Below are 24,370 nucleotides of genomic sequence, written 5' to 3' on the forward strand. Positions count from 1 at the left end.
GGATTAAAAGTGTGTGCCACCACTCCCTGGCCTGTATGGCTGCTTAGCCCTCTGATCGTCAGGCAAGCTTTATTTATTTAAACACAAGTAATATGCCACTATACACTACCTTCCTAATGCTGCAACCTTCAATACAGCGCCTCACGCTGTGGTGACCCCAACCACAGTATTGTCGTTGCTACTTCATCGCCATATTTCTGCATCTGTTATGAATCGGGATAGAAGTACCTGATGTGCAGTCTTAGGTGACACCTGTAAGAATCGTTCAACCCCCAAAGTAGCGGTGACCCACAGTTGAGAACCACCACTCTAGCCCCCATGCTTCTCTGAACAGTTTAATAGACCATGCACATCATATTCCTTTTAAAAAATCTCAATGATTTCTAACTTCCAATTACATTCAGACTTGTGAGTTTTGGGTAAGAGATGTGACCTGTACTACTTTCAGAAAGTTGTTTGCCCATAAACTTACCAAATTCTCTTCTTTCTAATGTTATGATTTCAGGATCATCATCGTAAATACCTAATTTTAAAAGTGGATAAAAACCATAAAATTAAAACTTCATAAAAATAAATCACCACATAAAATATTAGCTATAAAAGTCAGTTATACTGAATTTCAAACTTGAATACACATCAAATTAAGAGAAAACCGACAGTGATTGCTGCTCCAGATGACTTCCTTCAATACTGACAATGCTGTGATCCAGCCGACCACAGGGTGGGTGAAGTTCCTAGTCACCTCCATTATTCCCCACACAAAACCTCTGTGCCTTGTTACTGTTTTATAAATTATTTACTTTTCTTTCATGTGTATTGGGGTTTTACTGGCATGTATATCTGTGTGAGGGTGTCAGATCCCCTGGAACAGGAGTTACAGACAGTTATGAGCCACCATGTGGGTGCTAGAAATTGAACTCAGGTCCTCTTGAAGAGCAGCCAGTGCTCTTAACTACTGAGTCATCTCTCCAACCCCCTTGTTTTGTTAGTTTTAAAAACAACCACAAACTCACTAGAACTTGCAACAACAGCACAAATTCTTATGTACCCGTCACCTAACTTCTCCTAAAGATTACATGCTACAATATCAAAACCACAAACTTGAGTAATGTTAACAATGGATATAAAGCACCGACAGGAAATTTTTTCTACAGGGGCACTTGTAAATATTTGGGGCTTTATAGGGTGTTTTATGGCAAAGTTTTTGTGGGGTTTCTTTGGTTTTATTTTTAAACACAAATGCTCAGTTCTGCCCTCAGAGTCTTACAGAAGTAATAGATAATATGTAACAAATTACAGATCTGTACTCCAATAAAATTTTCTTTTTGTAAGCTAGTAGGAAGCTAAGTCTGGCTGGTAAAAGTCAGCAGGAAATATATGTAAATATTATTTTTAAATTTATTTATCAAGTCTTGAGTAAACCATAGAACAAATTTAAACTATTTTCCTTAGTCCAGATAAAAGCACATGCAGTTCTTAGCCTGCATTTCAAGCTCACTAGTACAAGAGGAAACACTGGTGATATATGATAACACTTCTGATATGACTGTGCTCTCTACTTCCTCCTTCCCTGTCCTCTGTGTCTCTCTCTCCTCTCGCTTTCCTTGTTTATTCCTGCCAACAGCACATAAAACCAGGATCACCAGAGGCGCCACACGAGGAAGATGGTGTTTCTATCACACAAGCTACTGTTACGTTTAAAAGTCCAGCTATGGCTGGAACATATTCTTCAAAGTTTTGACATGCTTTAATATTTAACTTCTAATGCAACATACAGCACAAAACACATTGTTAAATGGAACCATATATAAAAGTATTAAGCATAATCTGACCAATACACTTTCATATATGGTCCATAATTTCTGTAGACCAAATGACTTGCCTTTTCAACTCAACTTCAGAGTAACCTAAGAGCTAATCAAAGCGACATACATACAACATACAAATTAAACAGCAGAATAACACTGTTTTATATTATAAAATAAACTTTAGGTTTGGAGACATGGCTTGGTGGTCAAGGGCATAGAGCCTGCGGTTCACAGCCCAGCATGGGGTGGGGGGACAGGACTGAGCTCACGGTAGCAGGCACCTTACCGAAATCATAGCGGTAGTAGCTCCAGCTCTCATACTGGCCTCCTTGGTTATCTTCAAGTCCCTTCTCCCCATATTTGTCATACTTCTTCCGCAGATCTTCATCCTTGAGGACTTCATATGCTCTATTTATTTTTAAAAAATCACCATGTGCATTTGGGTTATTCTGTTAAAAAATATTACATACAACGGTTATTTCAAATATACAATCTGAACCTCTTCAGAAATACAGATTTCACTGATCCAGATTTCTGCATACTATCAGGAAAAAGGGCGGTACAATAAGACATGAATCATCAAGATGAAATCAGGAAGTAGTCCTAGGGAAGCAAACTTTGAAAAGAAGCCTAGCGAAGGGAAATCAGAAATTTCAAAATTCAAAAGTCTGGCAGTTCGGGCAACACAAGTTCATTACTGTATAAAGTATCCAAATAAGAGGAACAGTGGATAAAGATCAGCAATCCCCTTCTAAAACGCTGAAAACAATGCCACTAAGAAACAAGCCTAAGGGACCCGTGAAGCCTTTACTTAGAATCTGTTACTTCTGTAACAGTGATAAATAGTATGCATGCCATTTCCCACATGAGGCCCAGCCATAAAGTGTAGCTTTCATTATTAAAAAAGAAATCATACCAAAATCACGATTCAAAACAGGAATAAAAAGATGTTACTTTTTTACTGTAACACAGACTTGGCTTCTGGAAATTACACTTGGAAATTTTAAAACAAAAACTTGAAAAACAACAGCAACAACAACAAAAGCCTTCAATATTTATAATACAGATCTCTGGGAAAGAGAAGTCAACCAGTTTATAGTGTTCAGCTTTATGTAACTGAGACAAAACAAACTCACTTATAAATTTCTAGCTACATAAATTATCTCCATCATGTCCTTATTCATGATAAGCTAAAAATTAATGAAAAAAACTTAAATATCATAAACTTCAAAACATAAAGGAGCTAAAAGTATACAATGGAAAAAAGACAGCATTTTCAACAAATTGTGCTGGCAAAACAGATTGATTTTAAAGGTTCTTGGATACACAATCTTTATAAACGGAAGTACACTTGGAGCTCTCAAGTTTTGATTCGAAGTGTGTAAGTCAAAAGTGTGAACTCTGCATGGATTACAATAGTGGAAGTTACACCACGCTGTGACTCGCTACCGTCCCTCATGCAAGGCTCTTCTGAGTTCTGAGGGAATCAAAGACAAGGCTGAGGTTAATCCATTCACTGCTCCTGTTGGAAATCAGTTTACGGAGAAGCAGCAGCTGTACAGGATACTGACAAAATCCTCGTGCTTTGCTTCTGGCTTTACTCTGCAGGTGACTTACTAGCTTCAGGTGGTGGGAATCAAACTCCGAACCTTGGCACGCCAGGCAAGTGCTCTACCTACCTCTGTCTTTTATCTCCAGCTGCCAAGTTATAATTTTTTACATTTTAAGCATTTCAAATGCTTATTTAAAAATAAAACACATTATTGAGACACAGTATAATAAGCAGGTATTTGAAAGAGAAATTTTACCTACCGGGTTTTTATCAGGATGTAACTTCAGTGCTAATTTCTTAAAGGCTTGTCTTATTTCTCTACTGCTTGCAGTTTTAGATACTCCGAGTAAACTGTAAAAATTCTGATCCGTGCCTACCACAACGACCACAAACACTATCAGAAGACAGAGACCGATCCGCTTCAAGTCTCTGAGAAAGTCATCTTTGTTTAAGCAGACTCCCATTCTCTTTCTTAGGCAAGTTCTTATTTAAGTGAACATGAAGATACAGTGCTGGGTCCAGTGGTTATAAGAAACACATTTGAGAACTTCTGTCCACATTACTTCAAGGGTCAATCAAGCATCACAGAACACAGCCCAGAAACGTTAACCTAAAGAGACCAAACCAGGCAGTTAAAATATTTTCCAAACTAAGCAGCTAGAACATAATTTACCAACTGACAGGGTCAGCAATACACTGTGAACGGCCCTGAGTCCTACTCTCTAGAACCCTCCCTTGCCTCTGTATCCAGGTAGGCATATTTGCGAAATCACTCTAGGTAGAAGGAAAAGGGTGATTGGTGGCTGGAATCTAGAAACACACACACATTTAGACAAGAAGGCGTGTGATCCACCAGGGTAAGAATAAGTGTGACTGCACCAGGGTAAGAATAAGCAGAGTTTCCTTCTTCTCCCAGCACACTGCCCTTTTCCAGTATCTCTTCCTTTTTGCTCCTTTTATGCCTTAAAAACTGTTTGGTTTTCTTTCGAATCTAATCTCATTTGTAGAGGATGCCTTTGAGGGAAATAAAAGGAAGCATAAAACTTTTCCAAGGGGCTTGTGCCTTTTACATAAAAATTTTAAAATGTCAGTACAAAAATAGACAACTTACAAAGCGGGCTACCCCAAATTTTCTAAAGTGCTTGCTCTGAGAGAAGAAACTGATTTATAAAAAAAGGCAGTGAAACAGCTGCGAATCGGTGAAATTTCATTATAAAGATCACGTGTGGAATAAACAAAAGTAGAAGAAATAAGAGAACCAGGAAGGCTGTGAAGGATCAAAATCTAGAATTTCACCTTAGAGTTCTACTAGTATCCTTTAAGATCTTAAAATGCTTGGGGAGGAGGAATCTTTCCTAGCATCTTCAACTTCAATTCTCTTCATTTAAACCCAAACGTGTTCCTAAAAATTCCTTACCTGTGAACAGGCCTCACCTCACTTCTAACCCCTCCTGTCCGTCCCACAAAATATACACCTTTGTAAAAGATACTGATAGAAAACCAGAAATACCCAGGCTAATAACTAACAGGGAGGAAAACAAAGGAAGAACTAATCTCAATCAGGAATTTGGGATACGGTGTCCCTGGGGTTAGGGTGGGAGTAACAGAAGAGCCCGGGGCCGGTGAGGAGGCTGAAGGTAAACGCAACGTTAAGGATGGATGCTGCCGTCTCTCCAGAGCGGGAGCGGGGGACGGCAGGGGACCGGGGCTGGCCCGTGTGCGTCCGAGGTCCCGGGTCCGACCGGGGAGAAGCAGCCCGAGTCAGAAGTGCGAGCGGAAGGTGGGGTGGAGGGGGCAGCGAGCGAGGCGAGGACCCGACCCCGGGCGGCGCGGCAGCGGTGGGATGCGGCCGGCGCCCTCCCTCCCGAGGCCCCTGCGGTGCGTGGAGGCTGCCTGCGCCCACCTCAGCGTCCTCGGTTACTGCCCCATCCTTAGGCCGCCGAGCTCGGGACCGGGTCGGACAGGACGCCGGCTACGAGCGCGCGCAGCAGCAGCAGCACCGCCGCTCGGGTCGCGCCGGCGGGGCGGGGCCTGGCGCACGGCATTGTGGGAAAGGCGTGGGGCGGGGAAGTGTGGTCCGTGGGACAGCGGCCGGCGGGGTAGGGCGGACGGGCGGGCCTGCCGGTTTAGGCTGACGTGGCCGATTGTGCGGCGGCCGCTGCGGCTCCCGCTCCCGCTCCCGCTCCCGCTCGGAGACAGGGGAGCAACCCGCAGCGCGGCCCACAGCGGCTCTGCGGCCGAAGGCAGCCACGGGCGGAAGGAAGGGCGTAAAGCCCGCCCCTTCCGGTCCCGTTGCCAGGGCGACGGGGAAACCCCGGTAGAGGGATCCGGCTTGCTAATCCTCCCTAGAGATTTGGTTAAAGGGTGGGTACCGCGGAAAAAGCCGATTTGGCTAAAAGTGGAGAACTCGCCTGAATTGACCCCGTTTGCAAGGGACTGGACAGAGTAGTTGCCCACTAACCCAACTTCCTAGAAATAAAATTATTTACAGTTTTGTGTATCAGCAGGCATCGAGCTTTCTACTGATTTCCGGGTTTCTGAATCATTCTCACAGAGTATTTCTCCTCTCATTGACTTCTACTCGACTGGGTACAAAAACTACACTTTTCCAGTCATAGCACTCTGACCATTGAAGTAGCTACACTTAAAATCCCGGAAAGAGGAAGCGTCGTACTTTGCAATAGGTAGAAATTGTTAATGAGTCGTTGGATAGTAAACCAGATGTCAGCTAATAATTTTATGACTGCAGGGCCTATTGCTAAACCAACATGTAGAAATATTAGAAGCAGTCTGAAGTGACAGCTGTTAGCATGTACCAGGAACTGGCCTAAGTACACATGGATTAACTCAGTCCTTCAAGTAATCTTGGGAGATAGCGCTGATTATTATATACATTTCAAAGTCAAGGGAGCCTGGGTAGCTAAAAGTTGAGGAAAATGAAAGTCACACCTAAGCAACCTAGTTCCAGGGTTTGTAATGATAATCAGTATGCTACTGTGAACCAAACCAAAACTGCTTAGAATAACTTAAAAAGCAAAACAGATATCAGATAACAACAATGATGCCCACTTAAGGGAGACTAAAACCTCATTGTCTGAGTTTTAAGGATCAAATCTCAGTATCATAACTATATCATTTATGCCTGGGACACATTAAGAAATACCCCTTTTAGTTTCTTTTGGGGAACTACATAGCTTTCAAGATCCATTACATGAGGGCTGGAGAGATGGCTCAGTGGTTAAGAGCACTGACTGCTCTTCCAGAGGACCCAGGTTCAGTTCCCAGCACGCACATGGCAGCTCACAACTGCCTGAAGATCCAGTTCCAGGGGATCTGACACCTTCCCACCAGTGCACATAAAATAATGTAAATAATAAGAAATTAAAAATGGTCCATTATATGTTTCTTCTGAAGACATTTTCTGTGTACCACCAAAGTGTGTTTGACCACTTCATCTTTTGTTATTACATTAATCACAACATGTTGCAAGAGTATGAGATCAGACATTGGCTTTATGTCTTTCCCCAATGCCTCCTTAGAAGAGAGCTTGGCATCTATTCAACACATGGATTAGGGTTGAATGAAGAATCAATATTTGGTTTGAACAAAGAGAAAAGAGTAGCCCTGTGTTCCTGAAGTTATTATTTGAGACTGGGTACAGGGCGTAGTCACAAGGCAAAAATAAATGACAAGTGAGTGATTTAAATCATGGTCTACGTGGTGAATTTCAGGGTGCAGTGATCAGAGAATGAGAGGAAAGTATGGGTGATTCTAATAAAAGGAATTCTCTCAAGTATTGGAATTTTCATAATTGGGTGCGTTTTGATGTCATTATGCCCATTTGTTCAACTCACAGGAAGATTTCGAGCAACTTGTCAAAAGTCCCTTGTCAAAGGGATGAAATGGGAGTACAATCTGTATCGTATGTGTTCTTGCGTGAACAGACAATTATAGCTAAAATTTCCATATACTTTATATGTCTCGGGTACTATTTAAAACACTTTACCTACATTAATTCACTTAGTTATTACAGCAACCCTCTGAGGCAAGCGCTATTACTGGCAATTCCTTTAAAAATATTTAAACTTTTGTTTTTAATTATTATAGATATGCATCGTATCTGTGTTTGATCATGCATAGGTGACTTTGGAGCCAGAGATGTCCCATCTCCCTGGAGCTGCTGGAGTTACAGGCATGTGAGAATCAGACTCAGGTTCTCTGTGAGAGCGTGCTGGCGGAACTGACTCTCTAGGCCCTGCTGCCAGTTCTACTTAGGAGGAAACCAAAGTAAAGAGAAGGCTAAGCCTCATGCCATCATCACACAGTCAGGCAGTGACAGAATTTGGATTCTAGCATTGGTGATCTCAATCAGAAGGCCACCAATATTTCAGTTAGCTGAAATATTTTTGATAGATATATTTAATAGATTTGTTTAATCCAGAAGAGGTGTTCTTTCCTTAGACTACTTCACAGTATCACACATGCTTGACTTGGGGGTGTTAGAAATGCAGAAATGCTTTATGAGGTAAGACCCCATTGGCAAAGGCAATGCAAATTCCTTGCTTGTGTGTTGCTGTGGAATAATCTTTCTGTACACTGTGAAGATGTATTTTTGCCAAGGCGCCTTCTGGTTGGTTTAATAAAGTGCTGAATGGTCAGTAGCTAGGAAGAAGAGGATTGGTGAAACTTCTGGGCAGAGAGACAAGAGGAGATGAATCTAGGCACAGGCGAGATACCAGAGGACACAGAGAGGAAACAGGAGGTGCAAGATGGAAGGGAGGTAAAAAAGTCATGAGGCAAAATGCAGATCAGTATAAATGGATTAATTTAAGTTATCAGAGCTAATGGGACAAGTCTAAGTTATAGGCTGAGCTTTCATAGTTAATAACAAGTCTCCATGGCTGGTGGGACAGAGGAAAGTCTGACTAAAGTATGTAGAAATCACCCACAGTACCTACCAAAGGAGTTGGCATTTGTGGTGATTTGAATGAGATGTCCTCTATAAGTCTGGAGCATTTGAATACTTTGGCCACCAGTTGGTGGCTGATTGGGAAGGATTGGGAGGTGTGGCCTTGTTGGAAGAGGTGTTTTGCTGGGGCCGGGCTTAGGGTTTCAAAAACCTTCTAGCGTCTCCAGTGGGCGCTCAGATGTTGCTGCAGTATCCCCTTCATCATGCCTATCTGCCTGCTGCTGCGCTCTCCACCGTGACAGTGACAGACTCCTACCCTCTGGAACTGTAGGTCCCAAGTAAACCCTTTCTTCTATAAGTTGCCTTGATTGTGATGTTTTACCATAGCCATAGAAAAGAAACCAACACAGCATCCAATGCATGTGCTGATTTCAGCTCAATTTTCAGGAATGTGCATATGGCTGTAACTGTGATTTCATATTTTCCACCTTCAGTTAACAGTTCTAGTGTTAATATGGCTAACAGTACTTTTGTGCATTTCTTTATATCAAATAATTTGACATTATAGTTTTTCATGTTAAAGCATTATGTAGTAATTAAACACAATCTAATAAAAGTTATTGAAGCAGACGTTGGTGTGTATACACAGATGTAAGCATATACACATGTATTTGCATATCATATATCTATGTATCTTGTGCACGTTGGATTTTCCTATCAATCATTCTGTTTTCACCTCCCAAGCTCTGGGATAAGTGTTCGAAACACCTCTGAAAGTTTTTGTAAAACCTGGCTTCTGAGACTGGAACTCAGGTTTTGTGCCAAACACTTTGTGGACTGAGCCCTATCCCCAGTCCAAGAGTTTGTTGTTTAAAAAATAACTTTATATCATTCCTTTCAGACAAGAAATACCCTTGATGGGCCAGAGACTTTTGAAAATTGGTTGAAATGGGGTCAACAGAGGTGTCGAATTTACAGAAGTCCTCAGTGAGCAAAGCAGAGGGAAAAAAGCTGCGAACTGTGAGAAAGGCTCTGCATGATCTCCGGAGCCAGAGACCAAGAAGCGGATGCTGGAGGGGACAGCTAGAGCAGTGGATCTAGGGTAGCCTTTATGATTGGCACCTGGGTGGTTATCCCCTCAACTACTCCCGTGTTTGTTGAGTCACTAGAATGACACATAGGACCAAGACTATCCTTGCTATGCCCAAGATTTGTCACATAGAAATAATATACAACAAAATCTGGAAGGCAAAGAAGTCTGGACATGGTTTGAAGGAGATCAGGTCTAAGGTCCCAAGGTTCTGACCCACTGGATTGGTGTAGATCTCAGCTTTGGTGTATACTGTGTGCTGTGTGCTGTGTTGTATTCTGGCCAGTGTAGCAAAGGCTAAATGCCTGAGGTTTGATTGGAGGTAGACACGAAACCAGTTTCTGCTTAGCAGTTAGCAAAGTCCCAGCCTCCCAGAGAAAAGCAGGTATTCAGCTTAAACCACATGGTAGAGTTCAGGCACCATGGGCCAGTCTTATCATTTAAGGAAAGTTTTATAACATGGGAGGAAACTATTGACCAGCCAAGTTTCTGGATGCCAGCCAAAGAGACAAGAACCAAAGGAATGAAGTTATATTAAAAGATGCCAACAACCTTACTCTGTAAGAAGAAAAATGCTATTGCATTTAGTAAATGTTAAAAAGAGGGTTTATTAGATTTTTTTTGGGGGGGGGGACAGGATCTTCTTAGCCTAGGCTAAGCTATATTCCAAGATGTGATAAGTTTTAAACTCCCACCTAGCTAACCATAACAGTTCTTTGACATCTCAGACAGAGTTCATGTCATCTTTGAACCTGTGATGAAGATGCTGGCCCTATGTACCACCCAATTGGTGAGGGGTTGGGGTGGGTGGCTCTAGGGACACAATAAAGCATATCTCATGCAAGACAGCTGCTCTTAGGAGTTGTTCTTGAAGAGTGAGCCTCTGTGGCTGGCATCCGGAAACTTAGCTGGTCAATAGTTTCCTCCCATGTTATAAAACTTTCCTTAAATGATAAGACTGGCCCACAGGACCTGAACTCTTACAAAAATAGATACAGGGTTGTTAAGTGTGTTTGCTAGTTTTTAAAAATTTAAAATATATATTGAGAGAAATTTGGGGGAATAGTACAGAGAGCTCCCCTGAGGCCCTTCTCAGTTTTTCCCATGGCTATGTTTTATGTAACTACAACCTAGTATTGAAACAGAAAACTGACCTTGTCCCAGAGCTTTTACCTCACTGTGTCATTTATCAAGCAATAGGTGTGTGTAAGCATTACAGCTGCAATACAGGATCATCCTGGTACAGGTGCCCTAGTGCCAACCTTCAGTCACAGGTTACCCAACACATGACCCATGACCCACCTCCGGAAGAATGAATATTTTTTCCATCTTAACAGTATCATCATTGGCCGTTGGTGGTGGCACACACCTTTAGTCCCAGCATTTGGGAGACAGAGGCAGGTGGATCTCTGTGAGTTCGAGGCCAGCCTGGTCTACAAGAGCTAGTTCCAGTACAGGCACCAAAGTACAGAGAAACCCTGTCTTGAAAAAAAACAAAACAAAACAAAACCCAAAAAGCAATATTATCATTGATGATGTTACATAAACTACTATGTGACCTTTTAAGATTGCCTTGTAGTCAGCAGAAAACCTTTGCAAATGTTTCATGGTTTTGCAGGTCCATCACTGAAACAGTGTTCTGCAGCATATACGTATCATAGTTTGTTTAGCTTCCCTCCTATTATGTAGCATCTTAATTGTTTCCAGTTTAGGACTATGGCCAATAGTGTTGCTTTGAACATTTGTGGGTAGGTTGCAGAGCGCGTTTATATATTTATAGATTTTCATTTCTCTGTAATAAATTCCCAGGAATGTTACTGTTGATTACATGGTAAATGCATGAATTAGTTTTAAAAGAAAGCAGTAAACAGTTCTCAGAGTGGCTATACCAATCTGCATTTCCACAGGCAATAAATGAGGTTCCTGTTAGTGGGATTATGGTCTGATCACAAAACCAATGGTGAGATTGTACTGCCTTCTTAAGAACAAATGAATTTGTGTTCTGCCTAGAATTCGTGGTGGTAAAAGAGCTTTGGTGTTCCTGAGGGCAATGCCACCCCAGTCAAAGACACTGTGCCACATTCTGGAGAAAGGCTCAGAAAAACGCTATCCAGGACAAAAGCCCAGGAAGGTGCTAGTTTTCCACTCGGAACAGGTTCAGGGGCACATGCAAGTGTGCAAAAGTCCTAAAAGAAAGGGCACACAAGGGCAAAACAACTTCCAAGGAACATGTACATGTATAAATTGTAAATATTGTCCTTTTATAGACAGGAGACCAAATATAACCTATAAGTAGGAATGGGTTCATTTCTTCTAAAGACCTAAGGGAAACCAATTCCAAATAAGAGGTGAAGACGGGCTAAACAAAAGGAGCTAGCACTACATCACAAAACAATGTGATCTACCTAACTCACGTGTGAGGGGTAATTATATATCAGTGTTCTCAGTGAGAGAGAGCCAAGAGGACAGACAGACAGACAGATGAAGGAATATTTAGTAAGGAATTGGCTTATGTAACTATGGCGATTTTTGAGGCCCCAAATAACGAGCTGCTGGAAACTTTGAATGTTACTAGATGGCTCAGTGTAATTCCTAAAGGGCCAGACCCAGGAAGCCGGTGGTGGGAGTGACATTCTGAAACTAAAGGTCTGAAGAAATGGATGACGAGAGTCCTGGAATGTAAATACGCCAGTTGCGATGTCTATAGGCAGGAGAAGATGGTTTCTTAGCTCTACAAGGGAAAGAGACAAATTCCTTTGTTTATTCTACCAGGTCCTCAGCTGATTGGATAGCACCCATCTAGAGGGTGGATTCTACCCACTCACTCAGTCAGACTTTACCCATTGTGGTAGTCTTCTCTGAAAATATTTTTAAAGAACACCCCAGCAAAATCCTTCACTAGTTTTCTAAGTATTTGTTAATCTCATTAAGTTGATATCTAAAAGCAGTCATTGTAAAAAACCTTACGTGTTTTGATGTAATTAGGAATTGGTTTTTCCCCCTTGTGAACATGTCAACAAATTTAAAAAAAGGCCAGATGAAAGGAAATGGAGGAATTAAGCACAATTAATAGGGCTTTAAAATGTATGTTGAAAATATGCAAAGTAGTAAAGAATGGTGAAAGTCTGGAGTTAACTTGCTTGGGATGAATTCTCATAGGCTAAATCCTAAGGGATACTGAATATGGAGATTTGCTGAGTTCATGGCAATCATCCAGAGCTGGAGGCTGCTGGAAGAATCAAGGCTGTAAGAATGCTGAGGTGGTTAGTTCACCACACAACCAGCATCTGCACCCACAGGCTTAGATCCAGATTGTTGATCCATGCCGGAGAGGAGCTAATGTTCTTGCAATCAAAACTTCATAGCTAAGGCCGAACCTGCATTTTCTGAATCTCATGTCTACTAGAGACTTGGCTCCACACCAGGATGAATAGGCAGCGACCTGAACACCTACTGTTTTCTCAAGATAGTTAATTCAGTTTATTATATTTGATGCTAGCCACTGGGCATGCACTTAACAACTGGCACAAAACCCAGGGTATCTGGGCCAGCATACCAGGTAGCACAGATCAAAGACCGATGTTGAAGTGGGAAAATTCAAGCAGGGAAGCATGGTCAAATTCAAGTGTTGAGATGGATTAATTACTGACAGGTTGCAGGAACTACCATTTAGAAGCCTAGGTTGCAGGAACTACTATCTAGAAGCCTCAAATTACTTAAGTAGCAAACTTGCTGAGAACATTAAGACCTGGTGATGTACAGATTGTCAATCTTTCTTGCTATCACTAAGGCCTTAGGAGTAAAGTAGAGGCAAAACTACTTAGTAGAACATCAAAGAATTCTCGATAACGTAAAGTCAAATTTTAAATGGACCACTTCTTTAATGCACTGTCCCCACTGAGGAAGTGCGTGCTGTCACGTAACCTGAGTATTAAGTATTCTGCCAACTCTATACACTATGAGAACACAAATGTTCCTAGGGCACTCTGCAACTATGCAATGAGTCCTGAAGATTCCAGATTTTTAAATTATGGTGTGTGATTTTTTGTCTTTAATCATCGTTAGAGCTGGCTGAAGGTGGCTTCTATTTGTAGAGCCTGGAGACAGGGCTGCCTGCTTCACCTGTGATGGGGACCTCAGTAACAGGAAATGAAAGGTGAAGTTTTAGAACATGGGAGGCATTTTCCCAACTCTCCATTTCTGGGAATTTCTTCAGAAACGCTGAGGTAGTATTTTGGATCTGGGTATGCAGTCACATTCAGCTTGAATGAGAATGTCCTGTCTTGGCCAAGAGGCTGTGAGTGCTAGATTTTATTCTCCGGATTGCATCCATGACATAAATGCTTTTGTTATGATGGTGGCTTGAGGTGTTGGAACTCCGGACATGATTTATGGGTAGATGGTGCCAAGTAAGTTCCAAAGTGTGAATTCTTGATGTGCACGGAAGAACAGGATTTTGTTGATGAGATTCAAGCTGTATAGCCTCCTCTTCTTCAACAGCTGTTGTCAAGTTCAAACACTCAAGGAGAAGAAAATGCTGACCCTACAATTGTGTATTTGGACTTGGCAAAAGTTCTCGGGAAGATGCAGTCGTGTGAGACACACCTGTGGTTAGAGCTGCCTTAGCAGAAGCCTGGTGATACGGGTAGGTCAGGGTCACACCCTGGCTGCTGGAGGGAACCACAGGAAAGGTGATGATGCTGTGCGCCTCTCTAATGCTGCAGAGGGAGGAAGAGAAGGAAAGGCAGACTGAAGAACAGCACAGAGAGACTGGTCATTAGCCAGAAGAGCAGAATGGCCCTCTTTCAACATTGGCTGTGTGTCCCTCCATTCCTGCACAATCGTCTAAAGGTCAGTGTGACTATGACATTATAAAATAGAAAACACAGACACCTTTGCAAACAAGCAGACTGGTTGACACCATTTTAGTTAAAGGAAATGTTGTGAACATAGATAAGCAAGGAGGCAAGGATTAGGGTATACAGCAGAGTATTAGCTAGTCTCGGTAGGGGCGCTCTCTGTAGGGAGCATCCTCAGCCTGTAAACATGGGGTGGAAGGATCTGTGGTGGGCACTTTTTGTGTATGCTGCCATCATTCACACATGGTCCAGAGGAAGGTTTTACCCTTTTCTCCATAGGCCTGAGGCTCTGGGGTCCTCGCATGGCTGCACCCACGGCAATAGCATGTTTATTGAACACTTCACTCACCCAGGGTTTTCTCTGCTCCCTACAAAGAGCTGTCGGAGAGACAATGCTGTTTACTTTTGGGGTGTCCAGGTATCCTCTAGATGGACACAAAACACCCTTCATAATCCAGAATATAATAAACTTAGCCTCCTAGTAGTAAGAGCCTATGGATGTTCCATTCACCATACAACCTGCAGAATGTAGGGCAGGCTGGAAAGCTGCCTGAGGAAGTCAGCATCACCATCCATGGGCAGACTGGATTTAGCAGCCTAATGCTATACATGCTTGATTGCTATCTCTCTAAGGATCTGTTCTTAAGGGTCAATTAAGCAATCCAGGAAATTAGGGGCATGAATGTATCTGGGGAGAAACAAACTGGCAGGATTCTGACTCTATCGGGCATAACTTATCTTCCTTTAATATTTTTACCACTTAAGGAGAAGTTTAAGAGATTAATTGAGACCCTCTTTTTTTCCCAGTACAATGTTCCTAAATCCTTTTTCATAATCATCTCATGTGTTTTCATTTATTCAAATAAAATATTTTCCAAATTTTATTTTACTCCTTCTTTGACCCCAGGGTTTAAATGTCACAGGGGATAAAGTAATACCTTCTTCCAGGTTTGCTGTGGGACACAAAGGACACTGGATTACTGCAAGAAGTGAAATTACTGTGGACTCTACCTGGAATAATCATAATAATATCTGTATCAGCTATTATTTTCATTGCCAAATTGCCATTGTTTTTCTTCATTTTGCTTAAAGACGAAACCTGAAAATTTTCTTTCTCTGCCACAAACTCCGGGACACAGAAATAATCACTGTTTATTTTTCATACTCCATGGTTACCAGGTGTGAGGAAACATCACTGAAGGAGAGCCCAGGCTTTCTCATACCACCAACATACAACTGGTTTTTGATTTACCAGAAATTGATAAGAGAGAACCTCTGTTTATCTTCTGCTTGCTTCAATAGCCGTGCCTTTTTAAAACCGCGTGGTCAGAACAGGGTGACACATGAAAAAGTGGGTAGTTATAAAATCTGAACCAAAGCCCCTGGTGGCTTCTGGATTGTTTCCATCAGAAGAAAGTGTGCTGCTGCCTGGAACCCTTTCCCCGTCTCCGCCAGGCCTGCCACAGGCTTCCTTTCCTGGTGAGTCTCTAGCACCTGTAAAGAATTCTCTTTTTCAGTGTCATTTCCAAGGGCCTCCCCACTTTGACGTTATATTTTGTTAATTCTGCATTTGCACAGATATGTGCATGGAAGCCAGAGGAGAAAACGGCGTTATCATTCTGTGCCTTGTCCCCTTGGGACAGGGTTTCTTCCTGAACATGGAGCTAGGATGGTGGCCAGTGAGCCTCAGTGATTCTCCTGTTTCCGGGACTCTCTTTCTCCCAAAGGCCTAATACAGCACTAGGGTTACAGGCAAGCAGAGCCATGTGTGACTTTTTACATGGGTGCTGCGGATTTTAACATAGGTCTTTATGATTGCACAGCAAGTGTCGTTTTCCCAATCTCACCCTCCCCTCCCTCAACTTTATAAAACATTAACCAGGACTAAGTGTGCTATTGCCCAATTAATAAAATTGAAGCGAATGTTAAGTGAAAGGTTTTAGATTTTAGGCATAGAATAACACAGAGAGAATCCTGCTCAATGCTGAGTAGAGATGCAGCAGGGGAAGGCGAGGGTTGTCTACCAGGAGAGGATGGGATTTCAAGGGAGCCGAGTGTGAAAGGCCCTTTCAGCCTTGAACAGTGCCCCACTGTTCCTGCCTGGACACCAGCGCTCACCTGATGACGGCTTCTTTTGGCCTGGTCATCTCTAATGGCCAGTGCCACATTTTGCTCTAAGCGTCTATCCTGTTCACCTTTCAAAAGGGTTTGGTTTCCATATTTTTCACTGAGATGTAACAATTCTCTGTGTGTGAGTAGCCATGAAAGCGGATGCTCCTTGTCACTGGCAGTGGGTTATTTAAAGTGAGTATTTATGAAAATAAACCCGCTAATATTCTATACTTAAATATAGCTTAGTTCTACTCTCATGATGTTTTTCTTTAATACTTAGCCCTATAAAGATGGATTTATATCCAAAGACCTAATTTATTCCTTGTAAACATGTTCTAATTATTTTTATTTATTAATTAGCAATATTAACATTGAATATTTTTTTTTTAAATAGTAAAGCAGTGTGGGGCGACTCCTCTTCACCATGGTGCTAGGTAGCCCTGTTCCTTCCACCCCACAGGTTTGCCCACATCTCTGTGACATCTCTGTTCCACACTGCCAGCTAGCTCTATTCCTTCAGATCTTTTTTTTATTTTTAATTTATTTATTTATTAAGGATTTCTGCCTCCTCCCCGCAACCGCCTCCCATTTCCCTCCCCCTCCGCCGATCAAGTCCCCCTCCCTCATCTGCTCCAAGAGCAATCAGGGTTCCCTGACCTGTGGGAAGCCCAAGGACCGCCCACCTCTATCCAGGTCTTGTAAGGATATTAACCTTCATCAGGCGATGAAAGGAGACAGAGACAGAGACCCACATTGGAGCACCGGACAGAAATCTCAAGGTCCAAATCAGGAGCAGAAGGAGATGGAGCACGAGCAGGGAACTCAGGACCGCGAGGGGTGCACACACACACTGAGACAATGGGGATGTTCAATCGGGAACTCACCAAGGCCAGCTGGCCTGGGTCTGAAAAAGCATGGGATAAATCCGGACTCGCTGAACATAGAGGACAATGAGGAATACTGAGAACTCAAGAACAATCGCAGTGGGTTTTTGATCCTACTGCACGTACTGGCTTTGGGGGAGCCTAGGCAGTTTGGATATTCCTTCAGATCTTAATGGCCCAAAGGCATGGCTCTTTCTGGCCTGCCCTTCCCTGGGTCAGGAAGTAGGCCCCTGATCTGGAGCCATCAGCTAGGCTCTGCGTCTTCCCACTCCAGGGACACTCCCTCTCCTCTTGAAGATTGCTTCTTTGAGCGAATGGGTAGACGTTGCTCTGACACACACTCCAGACCTAGCAACTCTGTCAGGATCTAGCCTTCAAGTGTGAACAGATTTCCTGCCTCCTCCAGGATCCCTATCCCTCAGGCTGGGCTTGCTCCCTCCTTCCCTGAAACTTCCCATTGGGCTAGCTTCCCAGAAAGCCTAGGTAAGACTTCCTCTTCTGACCCCACAGGCCTGACCCGACACACCTAGCTTCCCGAGATCTCCTACCCCCAACCACTGACTGACCAGAACTCACTCTAGACTTGGAGAACTGCACCAGAAGGCATCAGAATAGAGGACCAGCAAGGAGTATGGTGACCTTTGAGCAGTGTCTTCTTGCCCAGGAAGTAGCAGACTTTCAAAATAAGGTTGGGGATAGAGCCTGCTGACCTCAATGCAAGTTTCACAAAAGACATGTCTTAACCTTCTTACAAGTTAATCCTCTGGACATGCATGCATCTGCACAGAAAGAAATGTAGAGAAATAATAAAGGTTATTGGATCAAAGGGGAAGCTGTAACTATAATGTGTATTCTGTGTCATTTTAAGTCTGTACTTTTCTCTTTGATTGTGACAGAGGTCATATTAAGGATCACTTAGAACAGAGACTTTTTGGACTTTTAAGCAGTATTGAGACTATGAAAGACTATGAGGACTTCCCGAATTGGGCGAAATGCTTTTTCCATTGTGATAGGACTATGAGCCGGAGGGGCCAGAGAGTGGAATGCAATGGTTTGGACAAAAAAACCTCAGGTAGCTGAACCCTTGGTTCCTGTTTGCTGGGGCTGTTTGGGCGGAGACTTTGGGAGTTTGCCTACATTGCTCCTCACCTTGTATTTTGAGACAGGGTCTACCCCTGAGCTTTGTACTCAGTGTTTCAGATAGACTGACTACCTAGCGAGCTGCCAGAAGCTGCTTGTTTCTGCCTCTCTCCTGGCCCTGCTCCAGCCAAGGGCTCATGCTGGCTTCTGTGTGGAAGCTCAGGTTCTCATGCTTGTACGGCGTGTTAATTGCTCATTAATTTCAGGACATAATATTCTTCTGTAAACCTACATTCATGCAACCAGGGTAAAAACTGACCAAAAGCAGAAATACATCACTCATACTTCCTTTGAAGTATAACGTTCTGCTTTGTACTTTATGAATTTTATGATTATTAGTTAGGTCCTTCAGAAGTACAGACCATTGGCCCACATCATGGATAAGGCAATCAAGGTGGAGAGATAGGAAATGCTTTATGTGAAACAGCACAGCTCATCAGTGTTGCGATTCTATGGCTGGTTTGATTAGTTTGGGGCCCATGTGAGCAAGAAGTGACTTTCTGTTCATTTTGTGGCCTTTTTTTCTCCTTCACATGCTTTCAGTGGGAGTCTCCGGACCATGACATGTGTTTAATACTTTTGTAGAATGGAGTCATAAAGTTGTTACATAAATTTCTATGTAATGTTCCTGGTATACTAATTTCAGTTCGTATTTTTAAAGAAGCAGACCCATTTTGCTCACTAATTTTCTCAAGTCGCAAAATGTCAGAACTTCCCATGCTAAAATTAAAATGCCTTTGATTATAATTCAAATAATTTACGCAAATGAGAATGGTTAAAAATTATGCCCCTCACTGAGTTGGAATGGGAGCATCCTTAAACCACAAAGCAGGACCTTGCTCCATAATAATCCCACAGTCCCCTGTGAAAGAAACTGTCTTGCTTATTAAGTCACTGAGATTAACTTGGCTGGTTCAGTTGATGGCCAGCTCATGTACAAAGTTAAGTTCATGCCATTAAAGTTTCATCTCCATTTTGCCTCTATAACTAAAGCCTTAAAAATCATGGTTATTCTTACAGAAAGTACTCTGTGTGATTTTCTTGCTTGAAAGATCAGAACAGAGACGGAACAATCTGTAAAAATCCAAAGTAAGTAATGCATTTATCTGTTACTAACATGCAAATTTTATTTCTGATATGAATGGCTTGACTTTAGTCCCTTTCTTAATAAGGGAGTAATATTAAACCTGACCAGAAAAATTAAGATGACATATGAATTATAAATCAATAGGAAATGTAATTTAATATCTATTACTTGCAATTACCTAATAAAAGCTGTTTTCCTAGCTTTTGTGTTTATGATGAATCAGGCAATGTGTCCCTATTTGCTCTGAACCCTTGTATGAACTCAACATACACATTTAATGATGTGAGTCTGTGTGTCTGTCCCCCTCTCTCACTGGACTCTAGTCAGCAAGAACAAACACTCATTTTTCATCATTGGTTCTCTCACTAGAATCTGTACAGTGTTTTGCATGCGATATATTTAAAACAGTTCCCTCTTCCTCCTCTCTTCCCTTCCTCCCCTCCCCTCCCCTCTGCTCCCCACGCCAATCTACTCTTCCTCCATTTCTCTTCTGAAAGAGGCAGACCTCCCAGGGATATCAACAGAACATGGCATATCACGCTGCCAGGAGATGGGCAGTTCAGGCTATGTATCCGTGACTGCAGGACTCATCTACGCAGAGACTAGAGTTGGGCTTATTTGCATTGCTGGCTCAATAAAATGAATAAAAGTCCTGTCCTCTGGGGATCACATCTCCTCTCTAAGGCCTTCAAAGCCCTGGCAGGCGTGTTCAACCTGCCTGACCCTCCTTCTAGTGGACAAGCATTGCCAAATGTCTGTGTTCCGTGCGAACGGGAAGTTTCATGCCAAATACACCAAGTTCTCATATTCTCCTGCATGAGTGTATTTAGAGATGAAATCAGCTGGGAATGAACATTGAGGTCAGCCTTCAAGGCACTATGGAGTCTCAGGCAGGAAGTTTCATTCTTTGGCCTTGGTGAAGGTTGGTGTGCTCACTCTATGAAAATATCTTTTGGGCCTTAAAAAGGAATATTTTCATGAAAGCATAAGCAAAAAGAAAAGATAGAAAAGCAAGAAGAATTCATACCCATTTCCTCCACATAATTAATATGACTTTTCTGCCCCTTAGGTTTTTCAAATCTGCAAGAACGCTGAAAGGTTATCTTTTTGCTTTCTATTTAAAATTACAACACATTCCTCAAGTTTTAATGTTTATAAACATATGCCTAATAATTCTATTATATATATATATATATATATGTTTCACTAAATGGACTTAGATATTTAACTGATTGCTCTTTAGTGTTTTCCTACTTTTTAAGCTTTTCCAAATTTTCCTGTTAATGTAGATGAAAATGCTAGTGTAAATATCATTTTGCTAATGTACCAGCATTTTAGCAAATGTCTTACTTTTTTATACACAGACATATAAACACTATAATAGACTCCCAAGAGCCTAACTTCAAAGTTCAAGAGCCTGAGGATATTCTTGTAGGATAATCTTTAGTAGGAGGTAGAGAAACACTTTCTTTTCATAAAAACCTAATCATTACTTTAACGATCACAAAGCTGAGGTTTTCCTTTGGCACCAGAGGGAAAACAGAATGCTTCAGTGGATAAAAGTGCCGGCCACAAAGCCAGACGCCCTGATGGCATAGCATTTGAAACATTCTGTACGCTTATGTTCCTTTTGAGCATCTTCTTTGGTGACAGATCTGTTAATGATTGTGAACCACTCCAAAGTTGGGTTATTGGTTTTCTTATTGTAGAGTTTGAAGAATTATAATTAGATTTTTAGATAACTATTCTCAATATCTTTTGTATTTTTTCCTCTCAGTTTTGGCTTGTCTTCTCAGTATTTTGGCAATATCTTCTGTTGAACAAGACTTAAAAAGAAATTTAGACTATCATGTACACTTAACTATTCTCTGTCTTGTGTTCATCCAAGTGTAGACGTCCTGGGGAAGTGCCTATTGACGACCCTTAGGTCAGACTCTGGGGACTTTCTTCTTCAGCTTTGCTGTTACCAACACATCTCAGTGTTTGCCATCTCACCACCAGCGAATTGCAAATCTGCCCTCCCCAGAGCCTGAGAACCCGATTTAACAGTGCTATAATCAAATGTCTTTCCTTGACTCAAAAACTGCCCCCAGGGCTGGAGAGAGGGTTCAGTGGTTAAGAGCTCTCGCTGTTCTGCTGGGAGACCTGGGTTTGATTCTCAGTACCCGGTGGCTCATAACGTCTGAAACTCCAGTTAGAGAGACTTCTGTTCCCTTTCCTGGTCTCCAAGGGTATCAGGTACACACATGTTGCCGACATACATGCAGGCAAATTACCCAACACATAAAATAAAAACAAAAACAAAAGCAAAAGAAAATCAAAATACCAAAAACAAAAATAAAAACCAAGCCCATCTCTACCTGGCTGCCATTTCCTTGCCTGTGCAGGAAATAGGGATGGGGTGAATGGCGTGGGGGTAACTGATCGTCTTGAGAATCCAATCGGGGAGATTGTGTCCAGTCTCTCTGCAGCATCGTGACCAGGCATGGGATGACTTGGAACGGAAGTGTCCAATTTAATGGGTTTCTGTTCCCGGCCATGTCAACATTGACTCTAGCAATTAACACTTACACTGTTAGTTTTCCTGCTCAAACACTGGCTCCCACGGAGTTCCTGCCTGGGACTTCTGGTTTGTTGAGTTGTGATTCTCTTCCTTTCTGGGGCAGTGCCTTACCCTGTGGTTTACCTCGTGGTTCCGCTTTTCTTACAGTTCTAACAAGTACCGTGGCCTTGAAGCTGGACCCTCTTTGCTAGAACAGTGTGGCAACATCTAAGCCCCTGGGATGCCAGGACAGCCGTGCGTGCGTGCGTGCGTGCGTGCGTGCGTGTGTGTGTGTGTGTGTATGAATTTTAAGAAGCAAAGAGCAAAATACTAGCACAGCTCTCAGAGAAAAAGACAAGACTATTTGGTTATGACCCGATATTCTTATTTTATGATCACAATGCTTTTTAAGAGTTTAAAAAATTTACCAAAATCATGACCACTTTGTTATAAATTATAAAAATAAATTACTCTAAGAAAAGTAGAAAAGTGTATTTCAGTATTGAAGAGACCACTGTGTAACACCATTCTTGAAGACTCGTTTATAAGACTTCTTCTAAGCCCCCTCCTTTTCCCTCGTGTGAGTGCTTCCCAGCCTCAGTTGCAAAAGGCATGGTCTTCTCTCTCCTCCATCTCTTTTTCTCTAAGCAGTTGCCAAGGTTTATAGCTTGTCTCTCCTGTTCCTTCTCTCTCAAATGCTAATAAAATTGGTCTTAAGCTTATGACTCAGTTTTTAACCTGTATTTACGGTCAGTTCATAGTTGGGCCTAAGGCTGTTGAGCTCCAAAGAAACCTTCAGATACTCCAGTTTACTCTTCCTACTGTGAAAGCAGCAGATTCCTAAAGTTGTGTTCACTAAGAGCAGTGCAATGTTTTCAATGTAGATGGAATGTGTAAGGATCTCATCATAACAGCAACTAAATGAACACAGAAGAAATATAGCATTGCATATTGATGGAATAAAAATAAATAAAAAGACAATAAAATAAAAATTTGGGTCATTAAAAGATCAAAAATGAATTCAACACTGATTGTCAATAGCTATTAACATCACACAAAAAGGCAATTGGATATCATATGTTTCTTAGAACATATGGGCATTAGAACATTATTGGGTAAAATATTGAGACAAAACTCTCAGCACTTAGAAGGCTAAATGTTTGATATTGCTGAGAAGTTCTTGTTAATTCTTTCAGTTGTCATAATATGTTGTAGTGGTAATAAAAAGGTTCAAGTCGTGATAATGTTGTGTGCGTTGCTGGGATGCTGTTGTCCTGTTGTTGTTCTTTATCACACCAGGTAAAACTCTCTGCTGTTTCTCAAGTCAACTGGGAAGTGATGTGGGGGGCAGCAGGACAAGCCTGCCAGTGAGTGGGTAACCATGGAAACACACATAGGGTGGTCCAGATCATGCTAGAATCTAGAGGTAACAAGACTAGTGATTTCCAAATCCTCATTACAGGTAGACTCCAGTTCAAGTGTTGTCTATAGAATTGAGAAATCGTGACAGGAACAAACACAGGGAGAGCCTAATGGAAGTGGAAGTGTTATGGAAAGGTTCTGGCTTATATCATAAGGAACATCGCTCAGCTTAACAGCCAAGCTTTCTCAGAGTCCAGAATTAAATAAAATAGATTGCGCTAATGTGTTAACCTGCTTCAGGACAGTTGCCATGGTGGTCATTTCATATTGTCCATCAAAATGGACTTATTTAAGGAACATTGAAACAAAAATAGACCATTTTCAAGATGTTTTTTAATATACTCGTTCCTCTTTTTTATAAATATTTTCAGTATTAGTTGTTTACCTGTGTTGAATTATTACTTTTTTTATGGAACATTTTTGTGAATATTAATTCTTTGGAGTTATTTGTTATGGAGTATAAAATACTTCAGTAATTTCTTGCATTCATGTAATATTTTAAAGTTTATGCATGCTAATTTTGTTAAATAAATTTTTATATAAAACATTAATAGACATAATAGCTTCTAATCTTTTAACTAATATAGTAATGGGAACAATGACATAATAATCATTACTTAATTAGCCAGTATTTATAAAGCACTTACCATTTCTTTAGATATCTCTGAAGATAGTTAAGGATGCAAGATAATTGTAAAATATTAAATCATTGATAAATAAACTGCGAGGCATGATGACAAATGTTGCCATAATATATAAAAGAGATTTAGGAAGAACAGGTTAATGTGAGGATTGAAGAGAGGAGATCCTGTGTGGTGTGTGAAAACATTCTAGAAATTTGAAAGTAGCAGAGCGAAGCTACAGACAGTAGGCAAAAAGTATGAGGAAAGAACTGGGGAAGTGGGCCTTGTAGTCTGAGTGCTGACTGCTTGAAAGTGTGATTCCAAGACCAGCGGGCCAGACAC

At 41.7% G+C, this 24,370-nt stretch overlaps 1 protein-coding gene across 2 annotated transcripts in view; it reads right to left on the bottom strand.

Annotated features, from left to right (window-relative positions):
• The window catches only part of Dnajc10 (DnaJ heat shock protein family (Hsp40) member C10), a 37,945-nt gene extending 32,535 nt beyond the window's left edge, over positions 1-5,410 (bottom strand). For both annotated transcript variants that reach the window (XM_075984746.1, XM_075984745.1), the window contains exons 1-4: positions 5,264-5,410; positions 3,621-3,970; positions 2,095-2,257; positions 473-523 (exon numbers count right to left, since the gene is read on the bottom strand). In XM_075984746.1, coding sequence (XP_075840861.1) covers positions 473-523; positions 2,095-2,257; positions 3,621-3,824 — 418 coding nt within the window. In that variant the 5' untranslated portion in view covers positions 3,825-3,970; positions 5,264-5,410. The remainder of the gene's footprint in view (positions 1-472; positions 524-2,094; positions 2,258-3,620; positions 3,971-5,263) is intronic.
• Between the last annotated feature and the right edge of the window lie 18,960 nt (positions 5,411-24,370).

Source organism: Microtus pennsylvanicus, chromosome 9, assembly GCF_037038515.1.
Source record: "Microtus pennsylvanicus isolate mMicPen1 chromosome 9, mMicPen1.hap1, whole genome shotgun sequence".
Classification (NCBI taxonomy): domain Eukaryota; kingdom Metazoa; phylum Chordata; class Mammalia; order Rodentia; family Cricetidae; genus Microtus; species Microtus pennsylvanicus.